This window comes from Alexandromys fortis, unplaced genomic scaffold (assembly GCF_014885135.2).
Source record: "Alexandromys fortis isolate MF-2015 unplaced genomic scaffold, M_Fortis_MF-2015_v1.1 scaffold_17, whole genome shotgun sequence".
NCBI classification, from domain to species: Eukaryota; Metazoa; Chordata; class Mammalia; order Rodentia; family Cricetidae; genus Alexandromys; species Alexandromys fortis.
In genome coordinates this window covers 10,262,662-10,279,670 of record NW_026067896.1, presented here as the reverse complement: position 1 = coordinate 10,279,670, position 17,009 = coordinate 10,262,662, and the positions used below count along the sequence as shown (strand labels likewise).

At 34.5% G+C, this 17,009-nt stretch overlaps 1 protein-coding gene across 3 annotated transcripts in view; it reads left to right on the top strand.

Moving 5' to 3' along the window:
• Csmd3 (CUB and Sushi multiple domains 3) overlaps window positions 1-17,009 on the top strand; it is a 930,239-nt gene that overhangs the window by 590,646 nt on the left and 322,584 nt on the right. For all 3 annotated transcript variants that reach the window (XM_050162609.1, XM_050162600.1, XM_050162593.1), the window contains 5 exons: window positions 927-1,114; window positions 2,894-3,082; window positions 7,649-7,765; window positions 12,436-12,651; window positions 14,330-14,518. In XM_050162609.1, the coding sequence (XP_050018566.1) occupies window positions 927-1,114; window positions 2,894-3,082; window positions 7,649-7,765; window positions 12,436-12,651; window positions 14,330-14,518 (899 nt within the window). The remainder of the gene's footprint in view (window positions 1-926; window positions 1,115-2,893; window positions 3,083-7,648; window positions 7,766-12,435; window positions 12,652-14,329; window positions 14,519-17,009) is intronic.

Here is a 17,009-nt window from a genome sequence, read left to right as displayed (position 1 = left end):
CCCACCCAACTTATTGTAAGAACACTGCAAATAATTTTCTAATCTTAAAAATAGTTTGCAGAAGTTTTTGTAATTAATGAATTTCATTATTATAGAGTTGTGACACCCCTGGTTTCCATTACTTATGATGGTATTTAAATTGAGCATGCAGCTTTAAAATTAAATCTCTTATAAAAATGAATAAGTAAAAGCATCACACATCCAAATTAAACAGGCACAGTCTATATACCATAATGAACCTATATAAAGTTAAAATTTTTGGAAAAATGTGAAGCCTTGTATTAAATTTTACAAATTTTTTTTATCAAATATGTTTTTATGATTCTGTGATTAAGAACATTTTTTGCCCTAGGAGGAAACCTAGTGTCTGTCTCCAGCCCCAACATCAAGCAGTTCAAAACCACCTGGCACTCAGTTCCAGGCAATCTGGTGGCTTTTTCCATAGTCTGGGCATTTAACAACCCCATGTACAGACATGCACAGCAGAGATAAAATTAAAACTTGAAGATCTCTAAAGCACTCTATAAAATGTGTCAGTTTCTATAAAACAGAGGTCAGATTTGAAGTATATTTATTATTAAAAGTAATATAAAACAATATAGTTTCCATAGATTTGAAGATAGCAGAAGGGGATATTTTAGAAGTGCATAGCTCACGATTAGATCATTTATTTACTAAGGATAACCTATAACAGTCGGAAGTCACTTTTCTTATGAGTATGATAACACATTGTTCTGACTGGTTGCTCTCACAATAAGATCCCTGTATGAACAGACAGATATTTCAGTGATATCTTAGATACCGAGTAAACAAAAAATGATAAAAAAGGAGGTTAAAAAATAAACCTTAATCGTAGAGTAATTAAATTAGTAAAGTCCCATTCCACTCTGTTTTCTAATGTTTCCCATTGTATCTCTTCATCCTAGATTCCAGACAGAACTAAACTATGATGTTCTGGAAGTCCACGATGGACCAAATCTTCTGTCACCCTTGCTTGGGTCTTACAATGGCACACAAGTGCCACAGTTTCTGTTCAGCAGCAGTAACTTTATATACCTTCTGTTTACAACAGACAACAGCCGTTCCAATAATGGATTCAAGATTCATTATGAAAGTAAGTACATGCAAATATTCTTTATTTTCCCATTCTGCTTTCTGCATACTTGGTATTATATTCATATTGCTAAGAGAAGTAAGATATTTACTTAAAAATTCTTTTAAACCAAAGTTTATTTTTATAAATAATAAGTATAAAGTTTTTAAATGTTATTCAAGTAAATGGTACAATGGGTTTTTTAAAGAATTGCTACCTAATATCCCTTTCAAAGGAAACACTATATCAGAAATATCAAATAAGTTCAGTGCCTTCATGTTTAAATTATTTTGTATGGTTTAGGGTAGCAAATTAACATTCAGTCATTATCAGTTTGGTACACTTGAAACAATAGGACTCTTTTAGTATTTACTTTTTCAATACTATGATTTGTCAGAGGGCTTGGGAATATACAGCATGTGGAAATTGATTATTCAATGTCAATCCACCAGAGGAGTGATTCTCTGATGGAGGTTAATCTCATCCAGCCAAGGCCTGCAGCACCATTGACTCTGGAAACTGTTGCTCACATTTGCTAAGGCAGCTTGGTGTCTCCCCAATACCTACAATATTGTGCATAATTTCATGTGATTTGTATAAGTAATCTCATGATTACATTTAATCTTATGGACACATATGTCTGTGGATAGTCAGAAAGATGTCTTTTTATATAGTTGTGTAATTTTGATATATAGAAAACACACTAGGACATGTTTTCTAACTAGGTCTCTTTGCCCCACAAGGACTGTAGACACTTAAAACCCTGCTTTCTTCCTTCTGATCTGACCAACTGCACACAATTAGCTGATTTTTAACTCAGAACAAGTTCACACTAGACTAAAGACTCTTTGTAAATAGATCATAAGTTTCAAACCTTACAGCTCTGCACAAGGTCAGAGTCACAGATGTCCAACTAAGGTTGCTGTCCAAGGCACCCTATGAAAAGCATGCCAATTCTTCACTTGCCGAGTCTGCTAAAAATAGACCTACATCTCAAAGTTTGTTATTGGGCACCGTACCTTCCCCCTGGTTTGGTTATAGTCTTACTCCTGAAACCTTGAAGCCCTTGCGTTGCCATTGTAAATAGCTCAGTTATTTATTGCTCACCTTATGAATCTGCCTTCAAACAAAGAGAGGGAACTCTTGGAGGGTTTTTTTTTTTTTTATCACTTCAATGCTCCAACAATAAAGAGAATTTTTAGGCTAGGAGAAAAGCTATGAGGAATTAGAAGTAGGAGATTAGAATTAGAATAGCGGCAGAAGAAAAAAAAAGACTTCTTTAGAGTAGAACTCTGTGCAAGTGTTCAGAAACTCTAATATATAAGTTAATTTCACTTGTTGTCACATCCAGTCTTAACCCTGGAAATGACCTTTGAGTTGAACCCCAAAGGACCTCCTTAATTTTTTTATGTAGAAATATACCTCTGTTTTACAAAGATTACACAAATGTATACATTTCTGTATTACATTTGTATTACATGTATTCTAAGAAAAAACAACTCTTGTATATGAAATATATGAAACATGTTGCTATAAGGTATTGTTATTTTAAGTGTACACCATTATTTATTTCTCTTCAATTCTATTGTCACTCCCAGTGACTCAATATCAGTTTCCTTTCTGTGAAACACCTTATTTTGTCCAGTCATCCAGTACTTACTGTGGGTGCTACCAGTCAGGCTTTATGCAATGCTAGTGGGTAAAATTCATCTACTATAGTTGCTTGATTAACTAGGAATCACTTTAGAAAACCTGAATCCCATCAGTCTAATTGTTGACTCTTCTACTTTTGTTTTTCAGGTGTCACAGTGAACACATACTCTTGCCTGGACCCTGGCATCCCTGTCCATGGCCGTCGATATGGGCATGATTTCTCCATTGGATCAACTGTTTCATTTAGTTGTGATCCAGGATACCGACTGAGTCACGAAGAGCCCCTTCTTTGTGAGAAAAACCACTGGTGGAGCCATCCACTCCCAACCTGTGATGGTAAGAATTCATTCATTTTACAGTATACAACTGTTCATAAACCAAAAAAAAAAAAAAAAAACTGACACAGTCTTCACAAACATGGTGTTAAAAATATCTTGAATTATGACAGCTCTTGTCAATACTACTTAACAGATAAATAAAGATCATTGATAGTAAGTAATATTTACCCCTTGTTCAAAGTTTGGTTTTTAAAACATATTTGGTAATTCTTTGAGGATCTGATGTATTGTACTTTAACCAGGTTCATTCCCAATTCAAATCTCCTTCCAGGTCTAAGCTCCCAGTCTTTACTGATTCAAATTTATAACCTCAGCTTAAAAAAAGGAAGCAAGTTTCCTTTCTGCTTACTCAGGTGTGGCCTTTTGTTGAAGGATATTAGTACTACTAGGGTTCACAGCCTTAAAAAAAAAAAGAGTCTTCCTGTATTGGTAAAGATTAATAATAGCTCCTCATCTAGAGGTGCTCCAGGCATTGTTACCTTTCCCTCCTTGGAGTTTTGTCTAGCTTGATCTTATACATTTCTTGTGCACTATGACACAATTACTGTGAGTTTGTAACTGCTAGTGACCTAACATTTCTGGAAAATGCAGGTTTTTTTATCTTTTACAAATTCTTGATCATACAATCTTCCCAATGCTTCTTCTATAGTTATCTGTACATTTTAGGAGGAGAAGGGAATGTTCTATAGATGTCTCACTTATGCCTGAGCCCTCCATTGTCACCTATTTTCTGCCCATTGACCAGTTGGAGGCTTTACAGTAATTACCAACTACTGTATAATACTTCCTAATGGTATTTTGCTATACTAATAGACTGGAGTCTAGTGTAATCATCATCAGAGATGCTTCACCCAGCGACTGACAGGAGGAGATGTAGAGATCCACAGCTCAAGGATACCTTGAGAACATAACCCACAGAATCTATTTTCCAGGGACTATACAGGTTCACAGAGACTGAACTGACAGTGGGGAGCCAGTCTGGATCTGTCCTGTTTGTTTTGGTTGTGTAGCTTGGAGCTCTTGTGTGACTCCTAACAGTGGTAGCAGCTGATTTGGGGACCTTTTTTCTTCTACGAGGCTGCCTTCTCCAGTATTAATATGAGACAATTTACTATATGTACAGTAGTCTTATTGTAATTTGTTATGCCATGTTTGATAGATAGCCCTGGGAAGCCTGCTACTTTATGGAGAAAAAGTGGATCTCAGGGAGACAATAGATGAAAGGGGAAGGACTGGAAGGAAAAGAGGGAGAGGAAATTGTGGTCAGGATGCAATATATGAGAAAAATAATTAAATAAAGAAATAAAAACTGGGAAAAGAAGTTCCACTGATGATACTTGAAGGCTGCACTAATCTGTGAGTATAAACATTGTTTGTTAGGATGCAGTTTAATACAGCAGCACTTTAGCAGAGTAACAGTAATACAATCTTCCCTAAGAACTATGACTTGTCTATAGACAGTTTCGTGGCCCTAATACTATTCAGGATATAATATCTAACTTATGGAACTGACCTTGCTTTCAGTTGAAAAGTAGTGAGTTATTCCTTGGACAGTCATGTCACGATAGCACTGGTGGGTGTACCTGCTCAGGTTAGATCTTTATAGTAGCTCTCAGAATTCTCGGCTGGAGAAAATGGATGATTCCTGGCTCCTCTGGCAGTGTGTATAACCCCTTCCATTGATATGAAAGCTTCCCAGTAGGGAGGAGACCTCCAGGTGAACATTATCTTGATTTTTCCATGAAAGGGTAACTAAGAGCAATGGCAATAGCCTATAATACTCAGGGACTTTCTGATTTCACTTGCTAACAACTGAAGTTAGGGTAACAAATTCCTGATGTGCAGCTTTTATTAGACAGTGGTGTCTAGTGAAGGCATTGTTACTTCATCATGGGGTAAGTTCATTTTATATGTGTATTTGTTTATATTTTAGAAACCATCAATAGTTTTTCATATGACTTCTTAAAGTGCTTGTGAACAATAATATTAATTATGCTTCTCTATATTCCTCACCCTCTTCTGTCCTCATAATCTCCATCTCATTTAACTCTTCCTGTTCCATTATTCTCTTTAACCCTCTACAAGTGTGTACTATCTTCCTTCCCTTCAAAACCTCTGACTGTGGGTATTTTAAATGAAACATGCACATCCAAGCCCTGAAAGCTGATGTCTACCAGTAAGAACGAATGTGGGAATTTAATCTTTTTGTGTCTGGGCTGCCTCACTCACAATGATTCTTTCCAACTCTGTCGATTTACTTGAAAACTTTAGAATTTCATTTCCTTGCCAAATGAATAATATGTATTACATTACTTAATATACATCATTTTACTTGTCTATTCATCTAGTTATGAATTCCTAGGCTCTCTCCATTTCATGGCTATCATTAATAGAACAGCAGTGTACACAAATGAACAAGTACTTCTGTAGTAGGATGTAGAAACTTTTGGGTGTAATTTTAAGACTATGTAGCTGTATTATGCAGTACATCTATTTCTAGCTTTTTGAGGAACCTCCACACTTATTTCCATTTTAAATTTATTGTAAACTGGAAAAAGAACTGTGTTGAAAATGCCAATCATGTGAAAGTCTGAAGGTACACACTTGCTTCCTTCCCATGGATGTCCGTTATCTTAAAAATGAATTTTAACTAGGTATATAGTTTTATGGAAATTTATATAGACTTCTCTTGACGGAAAGTTCCTAGATGTAGCAAATTGCATGACAGTAACCACTGCTGCTTTCTTACTCTTTTCTGTGAAAATAAATCAAAATGGATTCAGTTACAAACATATAAAATTGCAGTGTGAAAAAACCCACTCCCTGTAAAATTGAGAAGTGAAGTGGCATGTGTTTTGTCAGAAGTTACAGCCGGTTCATCTATGTATTATTCAGTTTAGGCTGTACCTTCTATTTACAACATGATTTTCATCACCTCTACCTAGTCCTTTTCATGAGGGAAGATCGCATTTGTCATTTCATGATTAAATATTTAAGGACTTTCCGTGCTATCATATTTTAGGAACTGCCTTATGCCAATTTGTTTTTAAAAGAAGGTTCAAAAAGAACCATCATTTGGCACATCTTCCCTGCACTTGCTACGATGCCAGTCATATAAGTCAACACTCTTGTGATTACACGTGACAAAACCACACACTCACTGATGCTAAAAAAATAAGAATAAAAACAGAAATTGTCATTCAGCTCATCAAGTCTAAAAAAGCACAGTGGAATGCTTGTCATAGCTGATAATAAGCAAGGACTCAAATTTTATCTTCCACTGAGAGTTTTCTCTGTGCATTTGAGTAATCTATGGAAACAGGCATTTTCCAAGAGGAGAGCTGATAGCAAAGGACCTGCCAAGGAAGACAGCATGTGTACTTACATCTTCAAAATAATAAAAGATGAAGAGCTCTTCAGTGTTTCAATATGAATAGCTGAAAAAAACCACCTTAGGAGTCCATAGCCAGACTAGTTTCTACAGTAAGGCAGCACTTCTTATTCTTTGACTTAGTCTGTGTCAGGGGATCATTATATCCTAGGACTGATAAATTATAGTTGTATAAAAGTATAAGGTTTGCTGACCCTGATAAAGCATGATAGTTGGTATGAGAAATGAATATTCACCGAGAGTAAGGAAAGGAGAATTATTATCTGAACAAGTAGGAAAAATTTAAAGCTATAATGCCAACCATAATTTTTATTATGGATAAAGCAGATAGATCCAGGTACAACATAAGTCCTCTTCATCTCTGCAAGTAAATCCTGACCTATATCTAGTTTTGATTTCTTTCAATTTTTAGCATTGATTAAAATTACTTAATTGGTGATTTTATTGTATTCTGTAGGCATTGATCACTTTTATATGGTAGAAGATATAAACATTTCTCTCAAAGTACATGAATATTGATTCAGTTAATTTAATCAATGGCAGATCATAAACATTTATTTGCCTTGACTTTTCTGATATATTGCTTACAAACTCTATCATCAAGGTATCTGTGACTTTGTGTCCAGGCAAGAATCCCACTTTGTTTATTATATTCATTCTCATTGAAATATGGATGCCCAGAAGATTTCAAAGCTTCTTCAGCTTACTTCACTGCCTTAGAAGGAATCCCATGATGTGCGACACATATCCCTCCAGGAATATACAGAAAACAATTTTACAAAATTAACTCATTTTTTTTAATGTGTAATAAGAGAAGCCGCTAAACAATTAATTACTCCTGTTTAATTGACCATTAATTTATGCAAACGTTGCTTATAATTAGAACAGAGTAAAGATATACTTCAAATTCAAATGTGCAATCCTAAACTATGTTCTCTTGGGGCCAGTCACAATGCTCAGAGACTATTAATGCATTTTTCTTCCCTGGTGCTGCAATGGATGAGAGGATTTTGCTGTATTTGGAAGAGGTCTTTACTCACTCCTCTTATTATGAGGAAGTTGATTAGACAAACATAATGGGACTTATCCTGTTTCAAGAGAGGAGATAAGAGATTTGTTCAGCCTCTGTCTCTCCAACTGTGACTGACTGTAATGTTCTTTCTGTATTTTCAGCATTATGTGGAGGAGATGTGAGAGGCCCAAGTGGGACAATCTTATCACCGGGTTACCCAGAATTTTATCCAAACTCTCTGAATTGTACATGGACAGTTGATGTAACCCATGGAAAAGGTAAGTTGTTTAATTCAAGACTATCATTTGAGTTTTCATTGGATCTATTATGTATTTTAGCCAGTATTTTTTTCGTGTTCAAAACTAGGTAAGTATGAACATAAAATTCAATATGAAAAAAAAAATTGTTGAAAATGAAGGCCGCGTTTTTGTTTCTTGGCCATACAAACCCAAACAATCATACACACACACACCAAAAAAAAAAAAAAAAAAAAAAAAAAACCTGTATTGATTAAAACACTGTTTGGTCAATGGCTCAGGCATATTCCTATTTAGCTCTTACATCTTAAATTAACCATTTCTATTATTTTATATTCCACCAGGAGGCTAGTGGTTTGTTATCTCATATCTTGTTTCATAGGCAGCTACATGGTGTCTGTCTGACTCTGCCTTCTTTCTCCCTGCATTCCATTTAGTTCTCCCACCCAGCTATGTTCTGCCCTGCCATAGCCAAAGCAACTTCTTTATTAAACAATGGTAACAAAACATATTCATAGCACAGAGGGGAATCCCACATCAAAATGTAGCATATGCATATGCTTTTCTAGAATATAACATCATGTTCATTTTTAAATAAAAGCTTTACTAGTTTTATCTTCCTCTTCTTATGGTATAGAAAATTAATAGTGTTTGGAGTTATCTCATCAACAAAACTTGAAAGACAGCCAAATTACATGGAGCTTAATTCATATTTCTGTATATTTGTTTATAAAGTATTGTTAAAATGGTATCTCCATATACATTTATAAGTATTCCATGAATACTTCTGTGTCAAGTATCAAGAATGGAACATCAAGTATGTCTCACATCATTAAGATGAACTTTAAAATTATGTGCATAGCAGATGTTGATTTTAAAAATAGGCATGCAAGTGAAAGATAATGTAGGACTGTGGTGATTAATTGATACAACTGGAATGATACTAGAAAATTAGCAAGACAATTCAACTAAATGGTAGCACTGATAAGATTATTTCCCCACAATATTACAGTAATAAGGATCCTTATTATTTACCTGAAAACATAGAATGACCTTTAAATTCTGATTTTAAGTAATTTTCCATTTTTAATTGTTGACACATTGTGATTATATATTTTATTAATGCCATTGAAAACCCTAATGAATAAAAAAGTAAAAATTAGCATTGAGTAAGTACTGTCAGAGTTTTTTCAAGTCGAAGTTGTTTTTGGTAAATGTAAATTTGTGTTTTTATAAGAGACCTTTACTTTTAATAAAATTCTACACCATCTTTTAGAGAGATTAGTCTTAGATGTGGGCTTTTTTAGTTAGGTTTCCTTAGTCCCTTAAATGTTACTAAGAGAACCTGTTAAAATAAGAAACAGGAAATAGCAGAAGCAGTAAGATTCTTAACTTTATAAAACTGGTTTGTGTTGTATTCTAGCATACAGAACATTCTGTTGGAAATCAAGGAAAGCATCCTGTTATTTCGCTGTGAGGTGGACTAATGAAGTTTTAAAAAAGCTCCCTGGTATTATACAAGAAAATGGAGGGCTACACACTGCTTGCTATGTAAACAGAGGTTTAATTAACACTTAAGGTTTCACATTATCACAGTTTGTAAGTGTTAATTAAATCAACGTTTACATGGCAGGGATGCAAGTTTAGGTGCCCCTCTTTAAGAGCTAGTAAAATTGCCTTGAAGCACTGTCCCAAAGGCAAGACAAAGCTATGTGAAAGACTTCGGGTTGGGAAAAGAGGAATGCCTACACTTCTCTAGATTACTCTGATCTCTTCCTCTTGGTGTCTAGAATCATAGTGGGCTGTCTTTCTAAGACTAGTTAGTTATTATTAAAGGTAATTATTCCCTTAGAAAACCTTAGTCAGTTCTCGAAATCTTATACATAATTGGATCTCTGATGTTAAAACACCTCCACAAAAACTGTAAATAATACCTAAAACATCAAACTATCGTTCTAGGTCTGCTCCTCAGAGGATGATCTTGCTATGGGAATTCCTTCCTCTTAAAAAGTTTCAACTTTCTACACCAAAACACATATGTTCCAGGGAGTTTCCCTTAAAGAAGCCTATACTCATTCTCTTATTTATTTATTTATTTTGGTTTTTCGAGACAGCGTTTCTCTGTAGCTTTGGTGCCTGTCCCAGAACTAGCTCTTGTAGACCAGGCTGAACTCGAACTCCCAGAGATCTGCCTGCCTCTGCCTCCCGAGTGCTGGGATTAAAGGCGTGTGCCACCAACGCCTGGCTACTCATTCTCATTAAGTCTTGAGACTATAGCATACTACTAATCAATGCGTTTTTAATCATACAACTTATTTTTTTCAATTCTTTTGACTTTAAGTTACAGGTATCCCCAATACCTAACATTGTGGATTGTACATTCAACAGTTTTTTTTTTTTTACTTTCATAATAGACATATAATTATACCTCCATTTCATTCTCAATTTTGACATCAATAGTCTGGGATGGAATTTTAAAAGTAATCGCATCCCATTTCTATTTGCAGTATACTCTCAGAATATTCTTATACTTAAATGTGAATAGTAATAGTTTAGAAATTTAATTATATTGTCATTCAGCCTACACTGGTTCTATTTTACAGCAAATGTATTAAGTTTTAAAGTATATTTGAATAAGTCAAGATATTAATTCAAGTTGTTCATGTTAGCTCTTGTCTTTAAATTCAGCCCTCGGAAGGTTAAGTCATGAGGATTGTGATTTCAGATTCCCTCTTGAGCTATATAAGGTTGCTGTGTATCAAAGAATAAAACTAATAAACACACAAGCAAACAAAAAATAAGCTATACCTATGTTGTCTTATGATGACAGAGTTGTTGAAAATAAAATCTACTTCAGAAAATATTTAAGTTAAACTGAATTAAATGGGTATCTTAAGTACACGTGTTGGAAAATAAAAAAAAAAATTAAAAAGTTACCTTCAAGGCTAACTTTTGGCAAAATGACTAACAAAAACTGAGACATCAGTTTAATTTCGACTTTCAGGTCAAGCATTTGCAAGAGTATATCTAACATGAGTTACTCTAGTAGAGCATCTTGAATCATCATTCTCTGGTAATTTTAAACCCAGGGGCTTCTTCTCACTCCCCTTTTAGAACTGTGCCTTTGCTTGTCTCTTTCCCGGTGCCTAATGTTTCAGACCTGTTGCACTACTCACTTCTTTGTAGGTCGCTGCCTTCTAAAACTTCTAATAACTAATTGACTAACTGTTACTTCTATTTCCATAATGCTGTTTTAACTTATACTAAGATGTTTTATAGCACTCTGAAGAATATTTGGAATTTTGGTTTATGCTTCTTGTCCCATAGTTCACATTTAAGTCTTCATTACAGAACGATGTTCTATGTTCTCAGTTAAACTTTTTTAATCAGTCAACTCTAAGCAGAACTTTAAAGAAATTGTTTATTTTTTTCCAGAAGTAGTGTAAACAAATTTTAATGTTTATTTCTTTGTTTGATAAATAGCAACATTCTTTTATTCAATACCTAGTCCAAATCTGCTGAAGTTGCTAAACATTAATACTTACTCTGTAGGATTAAAAATAAGTGAACAACAATTAATTATTGTTAAGGGATTCCTTTCCCCCATTGGAAAGTCATTTTATTTATAGAAAGAGCAAAACAAAAACAAAATAGAACAAAAATAGAAATAAAATAAAAACAGAAACTACTTGACAATGGCTCTATCAGCATCAATTTTTCACAGAAATCTTCATTTATTTCCTGAAACTCGATGCACATTTAATAGACATTTAATACAAACATAAACATGTTCGTTTTTCTCAGATTTTATCCCACTGTTGCTCGCTTTGTTCTGATCCTTCCTCAGTCGCAGAAATAAAACAGAGAGTTGTAAGTAGAGGTGCGTGGTGACGCACGCCTACGGAAATGCACATCAGAATGGCCACTTGGTAAAGCCAGCCTTCTTAGAATTGAATGCACAGCCTCAGAGTCCAGTCGTTCAATTCTTTCACATCTATGCACAGAACCAAATGGATGTGTCCATCAAAATTAGTATTTTTATATTCCCAGTGGCACAACCAAGTTCATGACAAAAAATGCAAAGCCCCTCGATAATCATCAACACCAAGCAGGTAAATGAATGTGATCGATAAACAACCCACATTTGTATGTAATAATATAAATAAAACACATATATCTTAAGTTGAGCACTATCAGACCCCAAAGTATAATAATCTATACCTCAATTATAGAAGCTGTAAGAGCATATATATAAAATAAAACTTGACTGTGCTGTTACAAGTTCAGGGATTGACTGTCTCTTGCACTAGTGTCATGAATGTGCTCATTGGTTCAGGCACTTCTGGTAAACGGGTGTTTCATTAGTCAAAATTCAATTAATTTCATGAGTTATGTCCACATTTCAATATTATAAGAAAAGTTTGGAAGGTATGGAAATAAATAGCAATAACTCACTGTGTCTGACTTCTTTGTTTTGTCTGAACTAGGCTTAGGTTTATTTGAAAATTGAATATTGTTGATAAATAAGCTGAACGATTAACAAAAGATAATGATTATTCTGGATATTTGTAATACGATGGCAGTGGGTTTTATTTTGAAAAAAAAAAAATAAGCTTGTGAAGGCTAAAGGTTGATTTCTTTCACTAATATGCTTGACCCAGTATGTTTTTCTTTATAATTTTTGTCCACAGGTGTGCAGTTCAACTTCCACACTTTTCATCTAGAAGACCACCATGACTATTTACTGATCACGGAGAATGGTAGTTTTACCCAGCCCCTGGCACGCCTCACTGGTTCTGAACTTCCTTCAACAATCAACGCTGGGCTCTACGGAAACTTCAGGGCTCAGTTGCGCTTCATTTCAGACTTTTCCATATCATATGAAGGATTCAACATCACATTCTCTGGTAAGAAAATGATCAAGAATTATTTTAGCAAACCTTAAGCAATTAAGCTTATATAATTATTATTAACATGACAAACAAAAGTGGAAAGATTACAGAAAAAGTTGAAAAACATTTAAAGTAGAAAAACACAGAAAACAATTACCTCTTGGTAAGTTTAAAATGCCTTGAGGCTTTCTGGGGGTAGCATAGTTGTTGCCATCTAACTTTAATCCGTGGTGATCTGATAAGACACAGGTAAGACCAAGAGGTAATTGGTACTGCAAGCTCTCAATAAAAGAAAACAGCATATATATTTCTAATAAAAATATTCACTTCTTTACATTTGTAGCTAGACTGTGAGGGAGAGAAATCCATCTGTCCCTGAATCTCCCAAAGCAGTGTTACCACTTAAGGGAAAGTTGAAATCAAAGAGAGAAAATCACAGGTGTGTATCCAAGCCTTCCGTGCTGGGCAGAAGGCCCTCACTGGGTAGGAGTTCTCTCCAGGTGATAGAATATTATGCTTTTGGGCTGTTTTCAATGCCAGCATGAATATCCTACAAGGATCCTAATTCCAGAGCCCAGTTTTAGTATGACTTGAGTTCCAAGAAAAGTTATTATTAGGTGCAGCATCATGAAAAAATTATGCCTGCCACATGAAGTTGTATTTTATAATTATGATATAAATAGCTATTTCATAGCACAATGAAATAGTAAATAATTATAGTCTGATTGAGAACATTACATTTAATGCTTAAACAATGATGCAAATGTAATATTTGTCTATAATAAAATTCTTACATGTGTTTAAGCACATATACAAGTGTGGATATTGTTATAAAGGTATTTGTTTAAATCATCATACTTAGCTACAAGAATAATTGCAGTAATCTATAATCTCTAGTAAATAAGTGTAATCAATTCAAATATAGATATTTAAAATACAGCCAAATAATTCACACATAAAAAATTAAGGTGAAAAAAAGTTCCTGATTTTTTTTTTCCATGATGACTGGTAAAGAAGTATTCTGGAACTATCTTTAGGTCAACTGTTTCTTAAGGTTGTATATAAATTATAATTTTTATCCAAACCTTTATATTACTTCGGGAACTTTTTAGTTGTGCTTGTCACTCCGTGCATTTTTTGCCTGTGAAGCGTTCCTGTATAAATCCATCATGTAATCACTGCCAGTGTGGGGTACTCGTTCTTACATCAACTTTTCCATCTGCAGCTAGGAGTTCTTCAGAACATGCCTTAATTAAATGCCTGATACCAGAGGCACAAGATCCATCACCATTTAAATTAAAACAGTTGCATGAATTGTAATTTATTTTTTGCACATAATGATTTCTTTGCAAATGTTACTTTTGTTTGAAAACACCCATCTCTCATGTCATTACTATAATTCAAAACTCGGCGAGGTGGAAAAGATTTTCAATTCTGAAGAAAAAAAAAATCATGAGATTGTAGTTACATTTTCAGCTTCTCACTCCGGTAACATTTCCCCGTCCTCACTGAATTTCACACGTGAACGTATTCTTTTAGTTATTAGATATAACACAGCAAAAGAAAACGATGTGCCCCATCATGCGTTACTGCTCTTATACATAATATAATAAGGGCCGAAATAGAAGAAAAGTGTATTTAAAATTATGACTCTCTTTTCACTATCTCTGGATGACTTGTTTGCCCTTTACAGAATATAATCTTGAGCCTTGTGAAGACCCTGGAATTCCTCAGTACGGTAGGCGAGTTGGATTCAGCTTTGGAGTTGGTGATACTCTGACCTTCTCATGTTCATCGGGTTACCGACTGGAAGGTTCTTCGGAGATCATCTGTCTTGGCGGTGGCCGGCGAGTGTGGAGTGCACCTCTGCCAAGGTGTGTGGGTACGTGGTCAGCTGCTTTCATTTGCTTGTATGTGTAGTCACTGTCCATGAAGTTGCATGGTTACACACTCTTTTTTTTTTTTAGAAAAAATATGTTGAATTTCTCCATTTATTTCACATTAGTATTTCTATTTTCTTTTCAACTTGGCGATCTGGTGTACCCCAATTATTTTGCTACTGCAATCAAACAATTATGCCTCTAAATTTATTTTCAGATAACAATTATAAAGAACAAATGAAATAGATATGCAGTTACAAGATAAATACATTGACGATTTATAGATAGATAAACGGATTGATAAAAATCACAAAACATGAAATAATACATGGATTCAGTTCTTAAGAGTTAAAATTAATTTCTAGATTACGTAATGCTCCCTTTCATGCAGAGTCTATCCTGTACCCAAGTGTTTGATCTACAGGACTAATCTTTTTTTTTATTTCAATAACTAACACTCAACAATGAGATGGGAGCTATCAAGTCGAGGATGAGGTAAATGTTTAGAAAAGTAAACTGACCCATTATTAAATGGACCAGCACTCAGAAAACACCATTGAACCATTTCCATAGAAATATCCACAAAGTGAATTCTCTATTATTTTAATGGTGTTTTCTGAATGATTCTTTGGAAATATTTTGGAATTCACAGGGAAAAAATTATAAGAAAACTGTGTCAAACAGATGAGAATTTTTTTCTTTTTTATTGATTTATTGAGCTATACATTTTTCTCTATTTCCCTCCCTGCCTCTCCCCTCCCCTTTAACCCTCTCCCATGGTCCCCATGCTGCCAATTTACTCAGATCTCAGACAAGAGGTATTTAAGGCACCTATTGGCTCACAATTAGTGGACTAAGTTAGTTATTTATGTTGGAAAATAAAGATTAGCAGTAACTGAAATATAAAAGGCTTGGAGCTGATTTAATTTTTAAAATGAATACTTTGACTAAACAAGAGGTAAAAATAAGTATGATTTTTCATTAATATTGAAGTTATTTCCATATTTAAAATAGAAACTCCAGAGAAGAATAATCTCAGACCACTGATTGTTCAATAATCATCAGTGCTTATTTTGATATAAGAAAAAAAAAAGAAATTGGGTTGTGAGCCTAGCCTTTAACGGCTGAGCCATCTCAAAAAAAAAAAAAAAGAAAAAAAGAGAGGTGGACATATTTATATGAAAACATTTAGAAGTCAGTTTACAGACATTAATTCACTCTTGCTCATAATCCCCATTTAACACATCTACTTCTGTATCTAATTTCGTGTGCCATTATTTTTTTCTGATCTTGGACGAGTAACAACATCTTGTCTTCTTAATCATGAGTCAAATGAGAAAAATGATCACTACATTAAACAGACATATTTTTCTTTCTTTCTGATATTTAGATGACATATAATAATGGCTATTGGGTTTTGTAGCTTAAAATACATGTTGATAAAGGAAGGAAGCCCGTTAACAGCATATATGGGAACACCCTGCCATACTATCTATCCTATGTCTCTGTGAACCCACACCTGCTCTGAAGTGAATAAAATAAAGCAAACACAGAAACAAAAAGAAAATCTATCATTAAGAAAATTATGTCTATTCCATCTCAAAAATGTAAGTTCTCCTTAAAGAAATTAAAACCTAAGTTCCTCATCATTGTAGGTTAACTATGACTCCTCTACAAATTATCAATGCAGCCATGTATCAATGTAGAAAGCAAATTGGGGCATTATATATTGAATTGCTTTTTTTATAAGTCATTATTAGCTAAACAAATTTGGAAAGGTGCCTGAATTTTCTGAGTTCTTCTCCGAAAAGGATTTTGGCAATATGTGCTGTGCACAAAACAAATGGATTCAAAGTCATTTGGTTACTGTTTAAATAGACACAAACCCTTGAGGTAGAGAGATGAGGTAATAAGATTGGCACTTATTAAAAGCATAATCTAATGGCTTGTGGTTGCTAAAGGGGCACATTAAAGAATATGTGGACTGATAGAGAAAAACACAACTGTGTGCTGGGAGACTACTTATTTATAATTTCCACTCTACCTAAGGTTCCCTTCCACTTTCTTAAGGTAGCACTGACTCAACGTAGCAAAGAAAGTAGAATGTCTTAAATCTCTAGCGTTGTTTAGGAACAAGCATCTCACTGGCTAACCCAGTCTGGTTTGAAACATTTGATGCACCTGCCTCAAACTCATGAGCGCTGGGGTCAAAGCCGAGTATGTGTCACTATACCCTTGTTAGCTGATTGATTCTAAATAGATAAATTTGCCTTCATCTTTCTCCATCATTTCATTTACTCATTAAAATGAACATAGATTCCTGAACAAAATTAGCCTCTCTACTGCACTTTGATTCTTAGACTTCAAATAACCCTACTGCCTATCATTCTTGCTCTTGGTGACTTGACATCCTCCCCTCCACATACAGTTCAACCTCCACTCTCTGCTCACAGCCAGAGCATCCACCTCACTTGAGGATTAGAGGGTGGTGAC